This window comes from Triticum dicoccoides, chromosome 1B (assembly GCF_002162155.2).
Source record: "Triticum dicoccoides isolate Atlit2015 ecotype Zavitan chromosome 1B, WEW_v2.0, whole genome shotgun sequence".
In the NCBI taxonomy this organism is placed as follows: Eukaryota; Viridiplantae; Streptophyta; class Magnoliopsida; order Poales; family Poaceae; genus Triticum; species Triticum dicoccoides.
In genome coordinates, this window is record NC_041381.1 from 463,386,680 (window position 1) to 463,410,848 (window position 24,169).

The 24,169-nt window shown below is 44.9% G+C and overlaps 2 protein-coding genes across 2 annotated transcripts in view; both read left to right on the forward strand.

Moving 5' to 3' along the window:
• LOC119350475 overlaps nucleotides 1-22,019 on the forward strand; it is a 72,737-nt gene extending 50,718 nt beyond the window's left edge. Inside the window, exons 2-3 of the mRNA XM_037618295.1 lie at nucleotides 21,044-21,334; nucleotides 21,417-22,019. Coding sequence (XP_037474192.1) covers nucleotides 21,044-21,334; nucleotides 21,417-22,019 — 894 coding nt within the window. The remainder of the gene's footprint in view (nucleotides 1-21,043; nucleotides 21,335-21,416) is intronic.
• Nucleotides 22,020-22,200: 181 nt separating this feature from the next.
• On the forward strand, nucleotides 22,201-23,581 carry LOC119350476 (protein ALP1-like). Its single transcript, XM_037618296.1, has 2 exons — nucleotides 22,201-23,038; nucleotides 23,121-23,581. Exons 1-2 carry the CDS (start codon nucleotides 22,201-22,203, stop codon nucleotides 23,579-23,581), a joined length of 1,299 nt encoding a protein of 432 aa, XP_037474193.1.
• The last annotated feature ends 588 nt before the right edge of the window (nucleotides 23,582-24,169 follow it).

Consider the following 24,169-nt stretch of genomic DNA (forward strand, 5'->3'; position numbering starts at 1 on the left):
TCATGTCTGCATGGTTCCCGAACCCGTAGGGTCTACACACTTAAGGTTCGATGACGCTAGGGTTATAGGGAAGGTATGTACACGGTTACCGAATGTTGTTCGGAGTCCAGGATGAGATCCTGGACGTCACGAGGAGTCCCGGAATGGTCCGGAGGTGAAGATTGATATATTTGACGAAAGGTTTTGGAGTCCGGAAGTGTTCCGGAGGTACAGGGTGATGACCAGCATGACCGAAAGGTGTTTCGGGAGCCCCGGCAAGTGTTGGGGGGCTTCATGGGCCAAGGGGAGGGGGCAAACCAGCCCACTAAGGGGCTGTGCGCCCCCCTCACCTATTCCCACGTGACCAGGGGGTTTGGGTCGCTCCATCTAGGGTTCCCACCTCCTGGCTTGGGGGCCAAGTCACCCAAAGGGGAGATCCCATCTGCCCTGGCCGCCGCCCCCCTTAGGGGAAACCCTAGGGCGCCCCCTCTCCCTTTCACCTATATATAGTGGAGGTTTTGGGGCTGCCCAACACATGAGTCTCTCTCTCCCAAGGCGCAGCCCTACCTCTCTCCCTCCTCGTCTCTCGTAGTGCTTGGCGAAGCCCTGCTGGAGTACCGCGCTCCTCCACCACCACCACTCCGTCGTGCTGCTGCTGGACGGAGTCTTCCCCAACCTCTCCCTCTCCCCTTGCTGGATCAAGGCACAGGAGACGTCATCGGGATGCACGTGTGTTGAACACGGAGGCGCCGTTGTTCGGCGCTTAGATCGGAATCAACCGCGATCGGAATCGCTATGAGTATGACTCCTTCATCCGTGTTCTTGTAACGCTTCCGCTTAGCGATCTACAAGGGTATGTAGATGCACTCCCCTTCCCCTAGATTACTCCATAGATTGATCTTGGTGATGCGTAGAATTTTTTTGAATTTCTGCTATGTTCCCCAACAGTGGCATCATGAGCTAGGTCTATTGCGTAGATTCTTTGCACGAGTAGAACACAAGTTGTTGTGGGCGTTGATTTTGTTCAATATGCTTACCTTTACTAGTCCTATCTTGTTTCGACGGTATTGTGGGATGAATCGGCCCGGACCGACCTTACACGTACACTTACGTGAGACAGGTTCCACCGACTGACATGCACTTGTTGCATAAGGTGGCTAGCGGGTGCCAGTCTCTCCCACTTTAGTCGGATCGGATTCGATGAAAAGGGTCCTTATGAAGGGTAAATAGCAATTGGCATATCATGTTGTGGCTTTTGCGTAGGTAAGAAACGTTCTTGCTAGAAACCCATAGCAGCCACGTAAAACATGCAAACAACAATTAGAGGACGTCTAACTTGTTTTTGCAGGGTATGCTATGTGATGTGATATGGCCAAAAGAATGTGATGAATGATATGTGATGTATGAGATTGATCATGTTCTTGTAATAGGAATCACGACTTGCATGTCGATGAGTATGACAACCGGCAGGAGCCATAGGAGTTGTCTTTATTTATTGTATGACCTGCGTGTCACTGAATAACGCCATGTAATTACTTTACTTCATTGCTAAACCATTATCCATAGTAGTATAAGTAATAGTTGGCGAGACAACTTCATGGAGACACGATGATGGAGATCATGATGATGGAGATCATGGTGTCATGCTGGTGACGATGATGATCATGGAGCCCCGAAGATGGAGATCAGAAGGAGCAAAATGATATTGGCCATATCATGTCACTTTTTGATTGCATGTGATGTTTATCATGTTTATGCATCTTATTTGCTTAGAACGACAGTAGTAAATAAGATGGTCCCTCATAATAATTTCAAGAAAGTGTTCCCCTAACTGTGCACCGTTCCGAAAGTTCGTTGTTTCGAAGCACCATGTGATGATCGGGTGTGATAGATTCTAACGTTCACATACAATGGGTGTAAGCCAGATTTACACACGCGAAACACTTATGTTGACTTGACAAGCCTAGCATGTACAGACATGGCCTCGGAACACAAGAGACCAAAAGGTCGAACATGAGTCGTATAGTGGATACGATCAACATGAAGATGTTCACCGATGATGACTAGTCCGTCTCACCTGATGACCGGACACGGCCTAGTTGACTCGGATCATGTATCACTTAGATGACTAAAAGGATGTCTATCTGAGTGGGAGTTCATTAGATGAACTTAATTATTCTGAACATATTCAAAAGGTTTTTGCAAATTATGTCATAGCTCGTGTTTTAGTTCTACTGTTTTAGATATGTTCCTAGAGAAAATTTAGTTGAAAGTTGATAGTAGCAATTATGCGGACTGGGTCCGTAAACTGAGGATTGTCCTCATTGCTGCGTAGAAGGCTTATGTCCTTAATGCACCGCTCGGTGTGCTGAACCTCGAACGTCGTCTATGGATGTTGCGAACATCTGACATACACGTTTCGATGACTACGTGACAGTTCAGTAATGTTAAACGGTTTAGAATTGAGGCACCGAAGACGATTTTTGAAACGTCGCGGAACATAGGGGATGTTCCAAGAGCTGAAATTGGGATTTCAGGCTCGTGCCCATGTCAAGAGGTATAAGACCTCTGACGAGCTTCTTGGCCTACAAACTAAGGGAGAAAAGCTCAATCGTTGAGCTTGTACTCAGATTGTCTGGGTACAACAATCACTTGAATCGAGTGGGAGTTAATCTTCCAGATGAGATAGTGATGTTTCTCCAAAGACATTGCCACCAAGCTACTAGAGCTTCGTGATGAACTATAACGTATCAGGGATAGATATGATGATCATTGAAATATTCACGATGTTTGACACCACAAAAGTAGAAATCAAGAAGGAGCATCAATTGTTGATGGTTAGTGAAACCACTAGTTTCAAGAAGGGCAAGGGCAAGAAGGGGTACTTCATGAAATGGCAAATCAGTTGTTGCTCCAGTGAAGAAACCCATAGTTGAACCCAAACCCGAGACTAAGTGCTTCTGTAATGAGGGAACGGTCACTGAAGCAGAACTACCCTAGATACTTGGTAGATGAGAAGGCTGGCAAGGTTGACAGAAGTATATTGTATATACATTGAATTAAATGTTTAATTTACTAGTACTCCTAGTAGCACCAGGGTATTAAGATACCGGTTCGGTTGCTAACTGTTAGTAACTCGAAATAAAAGAGCTCCGGAATAAACGGAGACTAGCTAAAGGTGAGATGACGATGTGTGTTGGAAGTGTTACCAAGGTTGAAGTGATCAAGCATCGCCTGCTCCGCCTACCATCGAGATTGGTGTTAAACCTAAATAATTGTTATTTGGTGTTTGCGTTGAGCATAGACATGATTTGATTATGTCTATCGCAATACGGTTATTCATTTAAGGAGAATAATGGTTACTCTATTTATTTGAATAATACCTTCAATGGTCTTGCACCTAAAAGAATGGTTTATTGAATCTCGATCGTAGTGATACACATGTTCATGCCAAAAGATATAAGATAGTAATGATAGCACCACCTGCTTGTGGCACTGCCATTTGAGTCATATTGGTACAAAACGCATGAAGAAGCTCCATGTTGATGGATCTTTGGACTCACTCGTTTTTGAAAAGTTTGAGACATGCGAACCATGTCTATTGGTATGTGTGCATGAAGAAACTCCATGCAGATGGATCGTTTGGACTCACTTGATTCTAAATCACTTGAGACATGCAAATCATACCACATGGGCAAGATGACTGAAAAGCCTCGTTTTTCAGTAAGATGGAACAAGAAAGCAACTTGTTGGAAGTAATACATTTTGATGTGTGCAGTCCAATGAGTGCTGAGGCACGCAGTGGATATCGTTATATTCTTACTTCACAGATGATTTAAGTAGAAACACAAGTCTGAATTATTGAAAGGTTCAAGTAATTTCAGAGTGAAGTTGAAGATCTTCGTGACAAGAGGATAAAAATGTCTATGATATGATCATAGAGATGAATATCTGAGTTGCGAGTTTGGTACACAATTAAGACATTGTGGAAATTGTTTCACAACTAACACCGCCTGGAACACCATAGTGTGATGGTGTGTCCGAACATCATAGATGCACCCTATTGGATATGGGGCATACCATGATGTCTCTTATCGAATTACCACTATCGTTCATGGGTTAGGCATTAGAGACAACTACATTCACTTTAAATAGGGCACCACGTAATTCCGTTGAGATGACACCGTGTGAACTATGGTTTAGAGAAACCTAAGCTGTCGTTTCTTGAAAGTTTGGGGCTGCGATGCTTATGTGAAAAGTTTCATCCTGATAAGCTCGAACCCAAAGCGGATAAATACATCTTCATAGGATACCCAAAACAGTTGGGTATACCCCCTAATTCAGATCTGGAAGTAAAAGTGATTGTTTCTAGAAATGGGTCCTTTCTCGAGGAAAAGTTTCTCTCGAAAGAATTGAGTGGGAGGATGGTGGAGACTTGATGAGGTTAATGAACCATCATTTCAACCAGTGTGTAGCAGGGCATAGGAAGTTGTTCATGTGGCACCTACACCAATTGAAGTGGAAGCTGATGAGAGTGATCATGATGCTTCAGATCAAGTCACTACCGAACCTCGTAGGTCGACAAGGACGCGTACTACTTTAGAGTGGTACGCAATCCTGTCTTAGAGGTCATGTTGCTAGACAACAATGAACCTACGAGCTATGGAGAAGCGATGGTGGGCCTGGATTCTGACAAATGGATTGAGGCCATAAAATCCGAGAGAGGATCCATGTATGAAAACAAAGTGTAGACTTTGGAAGGACTACTTGATGGTCGTAAGGCTGTTGGGTACAGATGGATTTTAAAAGGAAGATGGACAATGATGGTAAGTGTCACCATTAAGAAAGCTCGAATTGTCGCTAAGATGTTTTCCGACAAGTTCAAGGAGTTGACTACGATGAGACTTTCTCACTCGTAGCGATGCTAAGAGTCTGTTGGAATGATATTAGCAGTTACTGCATGATTTATGAAATCTTGCAGATAGGATGTCAAAACATTGTTTCCTCGACGATATTCTTGAGGAAAGGTTGTATGTGATACAACGAGAAGGTTTTGTCAATCCTGAAAGATGCTAAAAAGTGTGCAAAGCTCCAGCAATCCTTCTAAGGACTGGAGTAAGCATCTCGGAGTTGGAATATACGCTTTGATGAGATGATCAAAGATTTTGGGTTTATACAAAGTTTATGAGAAACTTGTATTTCCAAAGAAGTGAGTGGGAGCACTATAGCATTTCTGATGAGTATATGTTGTTGACATATTGTTGATCGGAAATGATGTAGAATTTCTGGAAAGCATATAGGGTAATTTGAAAAGTGTTTTTCAATGGAAAACCTGGATTAAGCTACTTGAACATTGAGCATCAAGATCTATAAGGATAGATCAAAACGCTTAATAGTACTTTCAAATGAATACATACCGTGACAAGATTTTGAAGGAGTTCAAAATAGATCAGCAAAGAAGGAGTTCTTGGTTTTGTTATATGGTGTGAGTATTGAGTAAGACTCAAGACATGACCACGGCAGAAGAGAGAGAAAGGACGAAGGTCATCCCCTATGCTTCAGACGTAGGCTCTATAGTATGCTATGCTGTGTACCGCACCGGAAGTGTGCCTTGCCATGAGTCAGTCAAGGGGTACAAAAGTGATCCAGGAATGGATCACAGGACAGCGGTCAAACTTATCCTTAGTAACTAGTGGACTAAGGAATTTTCTCGATTATGGAGGTGGTAAAAGAGTTTGTCGTAAAGGGTTACGCCGATGCAAACTTTGACACTAATCCAGATTATTCTGAGTAGTAAACCGGATTCGTATAGTAGAACAGTTATTTGGAATAGTTCCAAATAGAGCGTGGTAGCTGCATCTAGGAGATGACATAGAGATTTGCAAAACACACACGGGTCTAAAAGGTTCAGATCCGTTGACTAATAACCTCTCTCACAAGCGAGATATGATCAAACCCCATGGGTGTCGATTCATTACAATCACATAGTGATGTGAACTAGATTATTGACTCTAGTGCAAGTGGGAGACTGTTGGAAATATGCCCTAGAGGCAATAATAAAATGGTTATTATTGTATTTCCTTGCTCATGATAATTGTCTATTATTCATGCTATAATTGTATTGACCGGAAACCGCAATACATGTGTGAATACATAGACCACAACATGTCCCTAGTGAGCCTCTAGTTGACTAGCTCGTTGATCAACAGATGGTCATGGTTTCCTGACCATGGACATTGGATGTCATTGATAACGGTATCACATCATTAGGAGAATGATGGGATGGACAAGACCCAATCCTAAGCCTAGCACAAGATCGTGTAGTTCGTATGATAAAGCTTTTCTAAATGTCAAGTATCTTTTTCTTAGAACATGAGATTGTGCAACTCCCGGATACCGTAGGAATGCTCTGGGTGTACCAAACGTCACAACATAACTGGGTGGCTATAAAGGTGCACTACGGGTATCTCCGAAAGTGTCTGTTGGGTTGGCACGAATCGAGACTGGGATTTGTCACTCCATGTGACGGAGATGTATCTCTGGGCCCACTCGGTAGGACATCATCATAATGTGCACAATGTGATCAAGGAGTTGATCACGGGATGATGTGTTACAGAACAAGTAAAGAGACTTGCCGATAACGAGATTGAACAAGGTATCGGCATACCGACGATCGAATCTCGGGCAAGTACTATACCGGTAGACAAAGGGAATCGTATACGGGATTGATTGAATCCTTGACATCGTGGTTCATCCGATGAGATCATCGTGGAACATGTGGGAGCCAACATGGGTATCCAGATCCCGCTGTTGGTTATTGATCGGAGAACGTCTCGGTCATGTCTGCATGGTTCCCGAACCCGTAGGGTCTACACACTTAAGGTTCGACGACGCTAGGGTTATAGGGAAGGTATGTACATGGTTACCGAATGTTGTTCGCAGTCCCGGATGAGATCCCGGATGTCACGAGGAGTCCCAGAATGGTCCGGAGGTGAAGATTGATATATTGGACGAAGGGTTTTGGAGTCCGGAAGTGTTCCGGAGGTACCGGGTGATGACCAGCATGACTGAAAGGTGTTTTGGGAGCCCCGGCAAGTGTTGGGGGGCTTCATGGGCCAAGGGGAGGGGGCAAACCAGCCCACTAAGGGGCTGTGCGCCCCCCTCACCTATTCCCACATGACCAGGGGGTTTGGGGCGCCCCATCTAGGGTTCCCACCTCCTGGCTTGGGGGCCAAGTCACCCAAAGGGGAGATCCCATCTGCCCTGGCCGCCGCCCCCCTTAGGGGAAACCCTAGGGCGCCTCCCCCTCTCCCTTCCCCCTATATATAGTGGAGGTTTTAGGGCTGCCCAACACATGAGTCTCTCTCTCCCAAGGCGCAGCCCTACCTCTCTCCCTCCTCGTCTCTCGTAGTGCTTGGCGAAGCCCTGCTGGAGTACCGCGCTCCTCCACCACCACCACGTCGTCGTGCTGCTGCTGGACGGAGTCTTCCCCAACCTCTCCCTCTCCCCTTGCTGGATCAAGGCGCGTGAGACGTCATCGGGCTGCACGTGTGTTGAACGTGGAGGCGCCGTTGTTCGGCGCTTAGATCGGAATCAACCGCGATCTGAATCGCTATGAGTACGACTCCTTCATCCGCGTTCTTGTAATGCTTCCGCTTAGCTATCTACAAGGGTATGTAAATGCACTCCCCTTCCCCTCGTTGCTAGATTACTCCATAGATTGATCTTGGTGATGCGTAGAAATTTTTTGAATTTCTGCTACGTTCCCCAACACTTAGTGCATCAGTTGCATGGCAATCCCTAGTGCTCGCGTTGACATCTATTGATGGGCATCTCCATAGCCCATTGATTAGCCGCGTCGATGTGAGACTTTCTCCCTTTTTTGTCTTCTCCACATAAACCTCCACCATCATATTCTATTCCACCTATAGTGCTATATCCATGGCTTGCACTCATGTATTGCATGAGGGTTGAAAAAGCTGAAGCACGTTAAAAAGTATGAACCAATTACTTGGCTGAAACCGGGGTTGTGCATGATGGGAGCATTTTGTGTGACGAAAATGAAGCATGGCCAAACTATATGATTTTGTAGAGATAAGCTTTCTTTGGCTATGTTATTTTGATAAGACATAATTGCTTTATTAGTATGCTTGAAGTATTATTGTTTTTATGCCAAACGATAGACTATTTCTATGAATCACTCATGTCTTAATATTCATGCCATGATTAGATTACATGATCAAGATTATGCTAGGTAGCATTCCACATCAAAAATTATCTTTTTTTATCATTTACCTACTCGAGGACGAGCAGGAATTAAGATTGGGGATGCTGATACGTCTCCGTCATATCTATAATTTTTGATTGTTCCATGCCAATATTATTCAACTTTCATATACTTTTGGCAACTTTTTATACTATTTTTGGGACTAACATATTGATCCAGTGCCCAGTGCCAGTTCCTGTTTGTTGCATGTTTTATGTTTTGTAGAAACCCCATATCAAACAGAGTCCAAATGGGATAAAAATGGACAGAGATTATTTTTGGAATATTTAAGATTTTTGGGAAGAAAAATCAACTCGAGACGGTGCCCGAGGGGGCCACGAGGCAGGGGGTGCGCCCCTGACCCTCGTGGGCACCCCGTAAGGCGGTTACTGCTCTTCTTTTGCCGCAAGAAAGCTAATTTTCGAAGAAAAAGCTGGGCAAAAGTTTCAACCCAATCGGAGTTACGGATCTCCGGATATATAAGAAACGGTGAAAGGGCAGAATCAGAGAACACGGAAACAGAGAGAGACAGAGAGACAGATCCAATCTAGGAGGGGCTCTCGCCCCTCCCACGCCATGGGAGACAAGAACCAGAGGGGAAACCCTTCTCCCATCTAGGGACAAGGTCAAGGAAGAAGAAGAGGAGGGGGGCTCTCTCCCCCTTGCTTCCGGTGGCGCCGGAACGCTGCCGGGGGCCATCATCATCACTACGATCTACACCAACACCTCCGCCGTCTTCACCAACATCTCTATCACCTTCCCCCATCTATATTCAGTGGTCCACTCCCCCACAACCCGTTATACCCTCTACTTGAACATGGTGCTTTATGCTTCATATTATTATCCAATGATGTGTTGCCATCCTATGATGTCCGAGTAGATTTTCGTTGTCCTATCGGTGATTGGTGAATTGCTATGATTGGTTTAATTTGCTTGTGGTTATGTTGCTGTCCTATTGTGCCCTCCTGTCGCGCAAGCGTGAGGGATTCCCGCTGTAGGGTGTTGCAATACGTTCATGATTCGCTTATAGTGGGTTGCTTGAGTGGCAGAAGCATAAACCCGAGTAAGGGGGTTGTGGCGTAAGGGATAAAGGGGACTTGATGCTTTAATGCTATGGTTGGGTTTTACCTTAATGATCTTTAGTAGTTGCGGATGCTTGCTAGAGTTCCAATCATAAGTGCATATGATCCAAGAAGAGAAAGTATGTTAGCTTATGCCTCTCCCACATAAAACTTGCTATCGGTCTAGTAAAGTAGTCAATTGCTTAGGGACAATTTCACAACTCCTACCACCACTTTTCCACACTCGCTATATTTACTTTATTGCTTCTTTGTCTAAAAAGCCCCTAACTTTTATTTACGTGCTCTTTATTATCTTGCAAACCTATCCAACAACACCTACAAAGTACTTCTAGTTTAATACTTGTTCTAGGTAAAGCGAACGCTAAGCGTGCGTAGAGTTGTATCGGTGGTCAATAGAACTTGAGGGAATATTTATTCTACCTTTAGCTCCTCGTTGGGTTTGACACTCTTACTTATCGATAGAGGCTACAACTTGTTGGAGATATGCCCTAGAGGCAATCATGTATGATGATATTTCCTATGTGTTTATGAATAAAGATAGTCCTTGAACATTATCAATGATGTGTATCGGCAAGTATGTGACTTGTTTGTGGGACTATGCATTGTATGGTGACTGTCCTAAAAGATCCCTAGTCAAAAGGGTTGTGTGGACGCGCAGCCGACTAGACTAGCATATGACACGGTCGATGGCTTGGTCTCACTGGCCATGGAGCATTGGATGCTAACCGGATAATATGGACTTGGAAATGTCTGGTCAGATTCGACGTAGTCGGATCCGAGTCGAGATAAGGTCCGAGTCGGACAGACCCAACTATGAGACGCAGCGATATGTCATCTGTGAGTCTCTAGTACAACATACGTTCTATGTCCTAAGACCTGAGCTGACGCATGTACTCGGGATGGTGACAGACTTGCTTTGGGCCGACCAAACGCTACTCCATGACTGGGTAGTTACAAAGGTAGGTTTCGGGTTTGTCCAATCCCATGCTGCGAGACATGGTCGAGCAAGATGGGATTTGCCCCTCCGATCAGGAGAGATATACTCTGGGCCCCTCGTGTGATCCGACCAGGATAAGCATGGCCATGCGACAAGGACTATGAGATAATCCTGTTTGTGGTCGGTATCACTGGAACGAGAAAGAGGTCGGGCTAGCACAAGGATGACAGTCTCGCCTTGAGCCCGACAACATATATCATGAGGCAAAGGGAACAGAAGTGTGACATGTTGTACAGGTTCGCCTAACCAGCTTCATAGTCTGCTTGGTGGTCGGCATGCCTTGCTAGAGGTCGCTACCAATCGTGCAGGTCGGAGGTGATCCGAACTGCGACCAAGCCGACTTGAACCTAAGGGATCGCGCGCTTAAGGGAAGGAACCTATGAGGTCGGTTCATAGGACACTGGTCAGATGTGATCCAAACTGGACTAGGAACGTGACCGAGTAGACTTTGGGCTTTAGGGTCCGTGCGAGGCCCAAGTGTTGAGCCTGCGACGGACGCCTATATAAAGTGGAGGTGCGGGACACTCATGCGGTTGATCACTTCGGCGCTGCGACTAGGGTTTGCATGTGTTGCGAATAGCCACCTCCACTCGCCGCCGACTGTGTGATCGGACCAAGCAGTCCGCTGCACGGTGTTCCTCCTGCACGCGCGGATACCATTAGAGGCAGTGCACTTGTGCCGCTCCGGCGAACCTGTTCGCGGGATCCAATCGGCTACGTGGGAGACCGGCAAGGAGGAGATGACTCCGGGAATGTGAGGCGACTCCGGGAACGCGCTGCCTCAACTCTACTTCCGCTGCATGGCACTGCGCGTCTAGTGGTAACGAACTGTGATCCATCTCCCGTAGCATGTTCTTGGTTATTCTGCGCGTAGGAAATATTAATTTGCAGTTGACGCACCCTACCGTAGACCCCAATAGTGGTATCAGAGCCTCTGCTATAGGATTTGGATTCAGATCGTATGCATATTAGATATGTGGAGGCAACAGATGATATCTGTTGTTCTTGATGAGATCGGCTATGTGCACGGTTGATGTTATCAACTGCACATGGGGATTGAAGAGGCTATGTTTTTTGATGATCGGAGTCGATGAGGTCGTGACACAACCTACCCCTACTGGTCGGTATCCGCCATCGGGATTAACAGTGAAATGTAAATCCGAATCGGACTCGCGATGATCGATAAGATCGGTCAGATCAGAAAATTCGGCGTGAATGAAGTTCAGATGCGATCTGTGATTTCCGAAAACATCGGGCGCTGCCCGCACCCATGAGGGGCACTGCCCTTCGAACCCCGCCCGCTAACCGGCTAGCGGGACCACCGTGTGCGTAGCGCCTTGTATTTCATACACGATCACACAAACCGATAGAATGCGATTCTATGCATAACTTTATTTTGCAGGGTTTGATGTGAATAGTATGGCTCATGTGTATGTGATGCATGTGTGTAATTTATACGTGGCCTGCGTGTCATGTTTGTCAGCCAGCAGGAGCCAAAGTGATGTCATTATATTGTATAACGACCTGCGTGTCGACTTGTAACTCTATGTAAAATTCATTACTAGTTGTAGTAGTTGGATTATAGAGATCAGGTTGGTGGCTTGGTGTCCCGGCATGACAAACAAGATGGAGTTCCTAGATGGTCATCGGAGTAGGAGCCGACCTGGAAGAACGTCCATGAAGGAGCCATACTATTTCACAATATATATATATGTGATTGTTATGCTTCTTTGTTTCTATGCATGTTAGAATGGTAGAATGATCCCTCATGAATATCAAGCGAATTGCCATCCCCGATGTTGCACCTTCGCACGTCAAGTACGTCTAGTAGTGGGCTCATAAAATTGGGGTGCTGCTAGGTGTCCTTGAACTGAAGGGTTCGTGTCGGACATGGACATGCACTGCATCAGGTTAACTTGAGGAGGCTATCAAAGCGGTTTTGGGCCTTGTGGCAAAGAAGGTTGGGAGCCGGGGTATAAGATACCTTCCCAACCGACAGGAGTCGTATAGAGATACGATTAGCAAAGAGTTGCTTACCAAATAGGTATGTTGGCTAGCAGTGATGCTAAAGCTCACTAGTCGCATGCGCTAGTCGGATCCTGAATCACTGAGAGTTTGCGGAGGGATGCTAACTTCAGTGGGAGTATTTCTGTTTACGCTAGAATTACTCTACATAAACACATTGCTTAGTAATTGCATATTTTCTGTTGTAGATCAATGGCACCACCTGCTCAACCCAACTTTGCATTGAAATCAATTCTGGAAAAGGATAAATTGAATGGAACAAACTTTACCACCTGGTATAGAAATCTGAGAATTATTCTCAAGCACGATAAAAAGGAACATGTTCTAGAGGATCCACTTCTAGAGGAACCTGCCGATAATGCTAATGCCACAACTAAGAATGCCTACCAGAAACTCGTTGATGAATCAATGGATATCAGCTGTCTGATGCTGGCTTGTATGGAGCCCGATTTGCAATAGCACTTCGAAAATGTTGACGCTTACGATATGATCGAGAGTCTCAAGAGCATGTTTCAGACACAGGCTAGGACCAAAAGGTTCAATGTTTGGCAATCCTTGATGGATTGCAAGATGAAGGAAGGTGATCCACTGAGCCCGCATGTGATCAAGATGATCGGATATGTGCAAGCTTTGGATCGTTTGGGCTTCCCTCTCTTGGATGAGCTGGCTAGTGATGTTGTTCTAGGTTCTCTTCCGCCCAGCTATGGGACGTTCATCTCGAACTATCATATGCATGGCATGGATAATAAGCTCACTGAATTGCATGGGATGCTCAAAGTGGCAGAGCAGGATATTAAGAAAGGCACGCATCAAGTGTTAATGGTGCAGAAATCGACTAAGTTCAAGCAGATTTGGTCCAAGAAAAAGGCTAAGGCAAAGGGCACGGAGACGGTAACCTCCGCCGCTGCGCCAAAGTCTGGACCGGACTTGAAGACCGTTTGCTTTCATTGCAAGGAGACCGGTCACTGGAAGAGGAACTGTAGCAAGTGGCTTGCAGAGCATGGCAAGAAGGCCGGGAATGCTGCTTCAGGCAAAGGCACACTTGTTGCATATGTTATAGACATTTACCTTGCTGACATACCTAGTAGCTCTTGGGTATTTGATACCGGATTGGTTGTTCATATTTGCAACTCGATGCAGGGGCTGGTAAGAACTAGGCGTGTGGCACAAGGGGAGATTGACATCAGGGTCGGCAACAAAGCAAGAGTTGCTGCGTTGGAGGTCAGCACGATGCAGCTCCAGCTTCCTTCTGGATTCATTATGGAATTGAATAATTGTTATTACATTTCTGCACTTAGTCGGAACATTATTTCTGCCTCATGTTTGATGAGTCAAGGTTATGAATTCAATTTAAAGGACAATGGTTGTTCGATATTTTTGAATGGTATGTTCCACGGCTATGCACCCATTATTGATGGGCTATTTATATTGAATCTAGAACAGGAACCGGTCTATAACGTGAATGTCAAGAGGCATAAGCCTAATGAGATAAATCCGACATACTTCTGGCATTGCCGGCTTGGACACATTAGTCTGAAACGCATGAAGAAGCTCCATGATGATGGGCTCCTAACTTCGTCCGACTTTGGGTTGTTCGAGACATGTGAATCATGCTTGCTCGGCAAGATGACTAAGTCTCCTTTCGCAAAGAGTTGCGAGAGGGCGTCTGAGCTGTTGGAGCTTATACACATTGATGTGTGTGGTCCAATGAGCACAACTGCCAGAGGTGGCTATCAGTACTTCGTGACTTTTACTGACGACTTGAGTAGATATGGATATATCTATTTGATGAGGCACAAGTCAGAAACTTTTGAAAAGTTCAAAGAGTTTCAGAACAAGGTTGAGAATCAACTCGGCAAGACTATAAAGCTTCTGCGATCTGATCGTGGAGGTGAGTACATGAGCCAGGAGTTTGATGACCATCTGAAAAATCGAGGTATAGTACCTCAGCTCACACCTTCGGGTACGCCACAGAGAAACGGCGTGTCAGAACGGAGGAATAGGACCTTGTTGGACATGGTCCGGTCTATGATGAGCAAATCGGATTTACCCTTGTCATTTTGGGGATACGCTCTAGAAACTGCAGCTTTCACACTTAATAGGGTACCATCAAAATCCGTAGACAAGACACCACATGAGATGTGGATTGGGAAGAGTCCCAGTTTGTCTTTTCTAAAGATTTGGGGTTGTGAAGCATTTGTCAAGCGACTTATGTCAGACAAGCTTACACCCAAGTCAGATAAATGCATATTCATGGGATATCCGAGGGAAACCTTGGGATATAGCTTCTACAACCGGGAATAGAACAAAGTATTTGTTGCTCGGAACGAGGTTTTCCTTGAGAAAGAGTTTCTCAGTCGGGGGGCCAGTGGGAGGACGGTTCGACTCGAAGAAATTCGAGAACCACTCGGGGACGGCTTGGCTGGTGATGATATCATACCGGAGTCAGCCAGGGAACCCGTAGTGGAAGTGGCACCGGAACCACGGAGGTCGGAAAGATTGCGCAGAGTGCGCGATGTATTGTTGCTAGAAAGCGACGATCCGGCCACATATGCGGAAGCGATGGTGAGCCTAGATTCCGAAGCATGGCTGGAGGCCATGAGATCCGAGTTAAAGTCCATGGATGAGAATCAAGTCTGGGACTTGGTTGATCCGCCGCCTGGCGTAACAGCCATTGGTTGCAAATGGGTCTTTAAGAAGAAAATCGACGTGGATGGAAATGTTCAGATCCACAAAGCTTGGCTTGTCGCTAAAGGTTATGGACAAGTTCAAGGAATTGACTACGACGAGACTTACTCGCCGGTAGCGATGCTGAAATCAGTGAGGATCATACTAGCTATAGCTGCACATTTTGATTACGAGATATGGCAGATGGATGTCAAAACGGCTTTCCTTCAAGAAAATTTAACCGAGGACGTGTATATGATACAGCCCGAGGGTTTTGTCGATCCGACTAGCACTAGTAAGGTATGCAAGCTCAAGAGATCCATTTATGGATTGAAGCAAGCATCTCGGAGTTGGAACATTCGTTTTGATGAGGTCGTCACTGGTCTCGGTTTCATCAAAAGCGAAGAGGACTCTTGTTTATACAAGAAGTTAAGTGGGAGCTCGATAGTGTTTTTGATCTTGTATGTGGATGACATATTATTGATCGGGAACAATGTTTCGATGCTAAACTCGGTCAAGGAATCATTGAATAGCAAGTTTTCGATGAAAGACCTTGGTGAGGCAGTGTATGTTTTAGGCATTAAGATCTATAGAGATAGATCGAGGAGGCTGCTTGGCTTAAGCCAGAGCACGTACATAGATAAAGTGTTGAAGCGGTTCAACATGAGTGAGGCGAAGAAAGGGTTCTTGCCACTCTCACATGGTATAAGGCTAAGCGAGACTCAGAGTCCTTCGACATCTGATGAGCGAAGCAGGATGAGTAGGATTCCGTATGCCTCGGCAATTGGATCCATCATGTATGCCATGATATGTACAAGGCCTGATGTTGCTTTTGCAATAAGCCTAACAAGTAGATACCAGGCTAACCCAGATGAGAGTCACTGGGCAACGGTAAAGACTATTTTGAAGTACCTGAAAAGGACTAAAGAGATGTTCCTAGTTTATGGAGGTGAGGAAGAGCTCGTCGTAAGGGGTTACACCGATGCTAGTTTCCAAACCGACAGAGATGGTTGTCGATCACAGTCCAGATTCGTGTACGTCCTGAACGGAGGAGCGGTGCACTGGATGAGTTCCAAGCAGGATACAGTGGTTGATTCTACCACAGAAGTCGAATACATTGAGGCTTGTGAAGCTGCAAAGGAAGGTGTTTGGATCCGGCATTTTCTGGATGATCTTGGTATTTTCCCAGCCTCGGTGAAACTGTTGGACCTTTATTGTGATAATTCTGGTGCCATCGCACAAGCCAAGGAGCCGAGGAATCACCACAAGGTCAGACACATAGATCAGAAATATCACCTGATACGAAAGATCGTAAAGAATGGTGATGTAGAGTTATGCAAGATTCACACGGATGCAAATGTTGCAAATCCGTTGACTAAGCCGCTTCCACAACCAAAGCATGAGGGGCACGTTAGAGCTATGGGCATTCGATGTCTATTTGATTGACTCTAGTGCAAGTGGGAGACTGTTGGAGATATGCCCTAGAGGCAATCATGTATGATGATATTTCCTATGTGTTTATGAATAAAGATAGTCCTTGGACATTATCAATGATGTGTATCGGCAAGTATGTGACTTGTTTGTGGGACTATGCATTGTATGGTGACTGTCCTAAAAGGTCCCTAGTTGAAAGGGCTATGTGGACGCGCAGCCGACTAGACTAGCATATGACACGGTCGATGGCTTGGTCTCACTGGCCATGGAGCATTGGTTGCTAACCGGATAATATGGACTTGGAAAGGTCTGGTCGGATTCGACGTAGTCGGATCAGAGTCGAGATAAGGTCCGAGTCGGACAGACCCAACTATGAGACGCAGCGATATGTCATCTGTGAGTCTCTAGTACACCATACGTTCTATGTCCTAAGACCTGAGCTAACGCATGTATTCGGGATGGTGACAGACTTGCTTTGGGCCGACCAAACGCTACTCCGTGACTGGGTAGTTACAAAGGTAGGTTTCGGGTTTGTCCAGTCCCATGCTGTGAGACATGGTCGAGCAAGATGGGATTTGCCCCTCCGATCAGGAGAGATATACTCTGGGCCCCTCGTGTGATCCGACCAGGATAAGCATGGCCATGCGACAGGGATTATGAGGTAATCCGATTTGTGGTCGGTATCACTGGAATGAGAAAGAGGCCGGGCTAGCACAAGGATGACAGTCTCGCCTTGAGCCCGACAACATATATCATGAGTCAAAGGGAACAGAAGTGTGACACGTTGTACAGGTTCGCCTAACCAGCTTCATAGTCTGCTTGGTGGTCGGCATGCCTTGCTAGAGGCCGCTACCAATCGTGCAGGTCGGAGGTGATCCGAACTGCGACCAAGCCGACTTGAACCTAAGGGGTCGCACGCTTAAGGGAAGGAACCTACGAGGTCGGTTCATAGCACACTGGTCGGATGTGATCCGAACTGGACTAGGAATGTGACCGAGTAGACTTTGGGCTTTAGGGTCCGTGTGAGGCCCAAGTGTTGAGCCTACGACGGACGCCTATATAAAGTGCGGCACACTCATGCGGTTTATCGCTTCGGCGCTGCGACTAGGGTTTGCATGTGTTGCGAATAGCCACCTCCACTCGTCGCCGACTGTGTGATCGGACCTAGCAGTCCGCCGCACGGTGTTCCTCCTGCACGCGCGGATACCGTTAGAGGCGGTGCACTTGCGCCGCTCCGACGAACCTGTTCGCGGGATCCAATCGGCTACGTGGGAGACCGGCAAGGAGGAGATGACTCCGGGAACGCGCTGCCTCAACTCTACTTCCGCTGCACGGCACTGCACATCCAGTGGTAACGAACTGTGATCCATCTCCCGTAGCATGTTCTTGGTTATTCTGCGCGTAGAAAATTTTAGTTTGCAGTTGACGCACCCTACCGTAGATCCCAACACAACTGATCCCCTACACTTGTGGGTTAGCACCTCTCCGGTCAATAACCAATAGCAGGATCTGGATACCCATATTGGCTCCCACATGTTCCACGATGATCTCATCGGATGAACCACGATGTCGGGGATTCAACCAATCCTGTGTGCAATTTCCTTTGTCCATCGGTATGTTACTTACCCAAGATTCGATCGCCGGTATCCCCATACCTCATTCAATCTCATTACCGGCAAGTCTCTTTACTCGTTCCGTAACGCATAATCCCGTGGCTAACTCCTTAGTCACATTGAGCTCATTATGATGATGCACTACTGAGTGGGCCCAGAGATACCTCTCCGTCATACGGAGTGACAAATCCCAACCTCAATTCGTGCCAACCCAACAGACACTTTCGGAGATACCTGTAGTGCACCTTTATAGCCATCCAGTTACGTTGTGACGTTTGGTACACCCAAAGCATTCCTACGGTATCCGGGAGTTGCACAATCTCATGGTCTAAGGAAATGATACTTGACATTAGAAAAGCTCTTAGCAAACGAACTACACGATCTTGTGTTATGCTTAGGATTGGGTCTTGTCCATCACATCATTCTCTTAATGATGTGATCCCGTTATAATGACAGGTAATGTCCATGGTCAGGAAACCATAACCATCTATTGATCAACGAGCTAGTCAACTAGAGGCTCAATAGGGACATGTTGTGGTCTATGTATTCACACGGTTTCCAGTTAATACAATTATAGCATGAACAATAGACAATTATCATGAACAAGGAAATATAATAATAACCATTTTATTATTGGATCTAGGGCATATTTCCAACAGTTGTCCCAAGGAGACAGCAAGAATCTATGCTGAAATTTGACTAATGTTTCAATGGACGAACTCGAGGAGAATCGGATGACAAAAGACTAGCTCAAAAATAAGGAGTCGCCCTCCACCGAAACATTATCCAGAGAAAAAAAGAAACTAACCTAAACTACTAATCAAAGCCGAGTCACCAGGGTCTCTATCCCTGAGCAGCAGGCAGATGGGAAGTGGATCCACGGCTCACCAACGAAGCTTGGAGGGAAGAGTATCTAGGCGCCACAGTTGCGAGGGAAAAGAGGACACGAGTGCCCATATTTGCTAATAACACTCCCATTGCACTTCTTTCCAAGCATGCCAAAAAAAAATATTACTCACTCCGATTTGAATTAATTGACGGAGCTCAAATTAAAGTTGTATTAAAATCGCGTCAATTAATTTGGATCGGAGTTATACTAGAACTGTCTAAGTTCCCCCGCAAAAAAAAAAGAACTGTCTCAGTTAATTTAGATGCGAGGGAGTAGCAAACGTCTAGTGCAAAGTAGCCCAAAATATAATAACGCGGGTCTTCGTTGGGTTTTTCCTAACCTTTGGATAGGGGCAGTTCACAAAGCATTTCTGCCGGACAACAAAGTCAACACGGTTTTGCCCCACGTAGCTTGTTGTATTGCACCATGTATTCCCCCTTATTTGTTAGGTGTATTACTTTCTGCATAATTCAGTACGGGTATCCCTATGCTGTATACGAGTTATAAGCTGCTTATAGCATCTTAGCAAACGAGAGAGGCATTTTGGAGGCCGAGCTACATAGCTCTCTTTATCTTGTCCAGTTGTTGTCCAGTTGCGATCTGTGCAGCCTGTCTTTCTTGGTATAATACGAGGACTAGTTTATGGAAATACATCGGTGCCATGCGTTGGTGTACATGGGCGTTGGATATGTCCGGTCATTTCATGAACATGATGTGCGTTGATGTGCTGACGGCTGGCTGCACTTGCGTCACAGCAGATGTTTGCTGCGACCGCAGAGAGACCATGCATGCAGCTGCTGGACACTACAAGCGGCTCTTGCTGCTGGACTATGCGTGTCAGAGGAGATTTATGTTATAGACTAAACAAAATATGGGTTTACTGTGACAGATACCAGAACAGACAAAAAACGTACTTGTTGGAAAAATATGATAACAAAATGTGAACTGGACCAGGGAATCCAACAACAAATTAGTTGTGCTGGGAAAACTAAAAAATGTTTGACAAAACTGGTGAATTGTTTTTTCTATTTAATTGACACAGGCTCTATACAACCTCTATACAATCTTGTATAGACGTCGTGTCAATTAATTAAGATCGAAGGGAGTAGCAAACTTGGTACGAGGTAATATGTGCAAAAAAGAGATAGTACAGTAAATTCTCTGGCTATGGCATGATCGGGAGGAGAAAATCGACAATCGATCGGCATTGTCTCCTAGCACAATAGAAGTGTGTGTGCGCACACGAGTGTATCAGAAAATTTAGATACATCAATTAAGAAGAAATGTTTTTGGTGTAAATAATCGGTCCGGTGAAAATTTTGTTCCGGATGGGGTAGAGATAAACTAGTTTTGTAATAGTACTGTGTGTGCATTGCCGCTGTACGGTTGCCGTGATTTATGTACAAAAAAGTTATCACTTTGTGTTTGATGATTTAGAAAGCGGTGACTGGTGCGCTTTTTGGTGGCGTGCCGTCGATATTGTGAGCGACACATTTTCTTCATTGATTGCAATTTTTTGAGAGACACGGGACATGCTTTATATGGCTTGATTAATTTTTTAATAAAAAGATAAACACAAAATATGAGATACGATATGCCCAGTAACACAAAAAATGAGAAAAATCACTTCCGCATGCATTCGGACAGAAAGATGTTTTTGGAGTGGATTTGCAGTAGTTTGAGATTTTTGGATTGTATTTATTATTGATTGATCATCTAGTTCATATGGTTGCTTATATCGGCCAAAGAAAATTTGTGATTCAACTAGAATTCGATACATGGGGCTTTTCAGACAATTTTTTCATGGTCGTTATACCAGCATCATCCCCTCTCATTTTTTGTTTTTGAAAGCATCATCCCCTGTCGTCTGGTATACTCAAACTAGTAATGGCAAGTGACAAAATGCTCCAGTTTTCACAGATCAGATTTAAATGACTAATTATGGGGTTGAAATAATGGTGCATGTCCGTCGCGTGGTGATGGTTGTATGATGGCACATGTGCGGGCGCCCGCAAGACCTGACATGGGAAAGCACTGTTGATAAAGGAAGAATACAGTGGCCTACAAAAGCTGAAGGATTAAATACATGAGACTAATTGGACCGACGAAAATACGTACATTTTGTGTGAGTTAGCTTGTGAGGAGATAGAGGATGGCAATTTTACTGCTAAAGTTTGGACCAGTCAGGGTTACAAAAATATGAAGGAGAAATATTATCAAAAGACAAAATTGTGGCATCCAGGGAGGGAAGTGAAGAACAAAATCCAGAACCTGAAGGGTGTGTACAATGATTGGGTATGGTTGCAGCAACAAACCGGATGCGGCCGCGGCGAACATGGAGAAATTACGGCAACTACAGCTTGGTGGGAGAGGGAGATCAAGGTACGACAACTAACGCTTTTTCAATGACAAGTACATGAGCAATGAAGACATATGCTAATGTTGTACAAATACTATTTTGCAGAGTAGACCAAATCTCAAGAAATTTAGAAAGGGTAACCCTGAGTACATTGGATTGTTGCATGAGATGTTTCATGAGGTAGCTGTGGATGGTACTTCTGCTTACGTACCTGGGACAGCAGATGATACAGAGGCAAACGACGACGATGATGATGAGGATGGCAGCCCAATGAGTACCAGTACCTGCAAGAGGGGTGCCAGCTCAGTTGATTTTAGGAGTACAGCAAGTAGTCCTTTAAAGAAAATCAAAATGAACATGGAGAATGGCAAAACTAAGGGTCCATTTTTGAGGACTTTGAAGGAGATCACCACCAGAATGGACAAGGAAGCTGAGACATCAAACACTATATTGCAGGCAATTGTCGACCAAGGCAAAGAAAAGGCAAAGAGAAGTGAGGAGCGTAAGGTAGCAGTAGCTACATGTCAGCAACTTACCATTGAGTGTGGGGCAGCAGAGGAGTCAATTGAGTACTTTGTAGCCTGTGACTTATTCAAGGACAAACACAACAGGTTTGTCTTCCAGAACATGAAGACCCCTGAAGCTAGGCTCATATGGTTGAAGAGATGGTGCAAAGCAAAGAAGATGTATGACGAAGATGAGTCTTAGCTAGGCTCTATGTATCCAGTGTCTCCTATTGTGTCATGTTTCCTATGATGAGTTAGGCTAATATGGACCCTTTATCTGTTGAATTGCCATGTGGACCCTTTATGTTTTGAATTGCTATGTGGACCCTTCATGTTTTGAATTGCTATGTGCACCTAATTACTATGTGTTGAACATAATTCATATGTTGCAGGATGACTCTAGTGATGGTGAAAGTATTGATGAGTCCAGCGAAGAGGAGAGTATTGATGAGGACTCTAGTGATGAGGAAGAGGAAGATGCAAGGAGAAATAGAGTGCTAGCCCTACTCGGGTTGAGGCGGAAAAGGCTCAACAATATAGGTATGATCATCCAAATGTTTGGTTCATATTACATTGAGCGTTTCATGGATAAGGGGGAAAGGAGGATTTTAAAAGCTAAAGAGTCCGGCTATGAATTGGTAGAAAGAACTCTGGGACACAGAACAGACTGCTATAAAATATTTAGGATGTATCCACCTGTGTTTCATAAACTACATAATTTGCTAGTGAATTCTTATGGGTTGAAGTCTACTAAGAAGATGTCATCAGTTGAGGCTCTAGCTATGTTTTTATGGATGGTGGGAGATGGCCAGTCCATTAGGCAGAGTGAAAATCGTTTTGTAAGGTCCATGGAGACAGTTGTTAGGAAGTTTAACACAGTATTGCATTGTGTGGTTAAGCTTGCGGCTGACATAATTAAGCCACGAGATCCTGAATTCAGAGTTGTGCATGAAAGGTTAAGAAATGCTCAGTGGCATCCATGGTTCAATGACAGTATTGGGGCAATAGATGGGACTCATGTGCAAGTTGTGGTGCCACCTACCAAGATTCCGCAGTACTTAAACAGACATGGCTACTGTAGTCAGAATGTTATGGCTGTATGTGATTTCGACATGAGATTCACTTTCGTTCTTGCCGGGTGGCCTGGATCGGTTCATGATATGAGGCCCTTCAAGGATGCCCTTAGCCGGTTTAGTCACAAGTTTCCTCATCCACCTCCAGGTACCATACTTCACATTCAGTACATGATTGATTTGTGTATACATTAACATTGAATTTGACTGAAATGCATTGCCATCATTAGGAAAATTTTATCTTGTTGACTCGGGCTACCCCAACAAGGCGGATTATCTTGCACCATATAGGGGACAGAAGTACCATTTTCAAGAGTTCCATCAAGGCACCATGCCGAGAGGTAAAAAAGAGCACTTCAACTACACTCATTCTAGACTACGCAATGTCATTGAGCGTTCTTTTGGAGTCTTGAAAAATAAGTGGAGGATCCTTTTTAAAATACAAAGTTATCCTCTACACAAACAAACAAAAATTATTGTTGCATGTATGGCCTTGCACAATTTTATCCGCGAAAGTCTGTTGGAGGATAAAGAATTCGACAGGTGTGATAGAGATGAGAATTATCAACCTCTCCTTGAGGAAACAAGGAGGAGGCGTCGTAACAGGAGGGATCTAGAAATGGAGCAAGATTCGGTCGACATGAATCAATTGAGAGATAGAATTGCTGATGGTTTGTTCCAGGGCCATTGAGATCAGTGTCATGTTATTTACTTTCTTGTGTATGGACAATACTAATTTCCTTATGTATGGACAATTTTACTTTACTTGTATGGACAATTTTTATTTTCTTGTGTATAAACAAATTTTATTTCATTGCATGGACTGTATGGACAATTTTTTCTTGAGAGCAACAGGGTCAGGAGATAGTAGTAGGGGCGAGAGAGGAGTTGGCGGGAGCCAAACTACCGTGGGGAAGGAGTTGGTGGGAGGGACAGGTAGGATTAGGGGAGAGGGAGCATAATAAATGCTCGTTAAGTTGATTTTAGTCTCTTTACTATTTGGATCCAAGCATGGGTGAGACTAGCAAGTTTTAGTCCCACTACTTTTAGTCATGGGACTAAAACGTATCCAAGCATGCTCTAATACGCCATAAAGACTGGCACACAAGATACCGAGCACCATGTAGCTCGGCCACCAAACAGCATTTCCGCTTAGCAAACCCCCTATAATGCCTTGATCTGTAAAATAACCGTCAAAATATGGGTCCGCGTGAAAAAAAAGCCGCCTGATCAAGCACTTAAACGAGTCAGACTCGTAAAAAATATTGAGGGGCGCGGT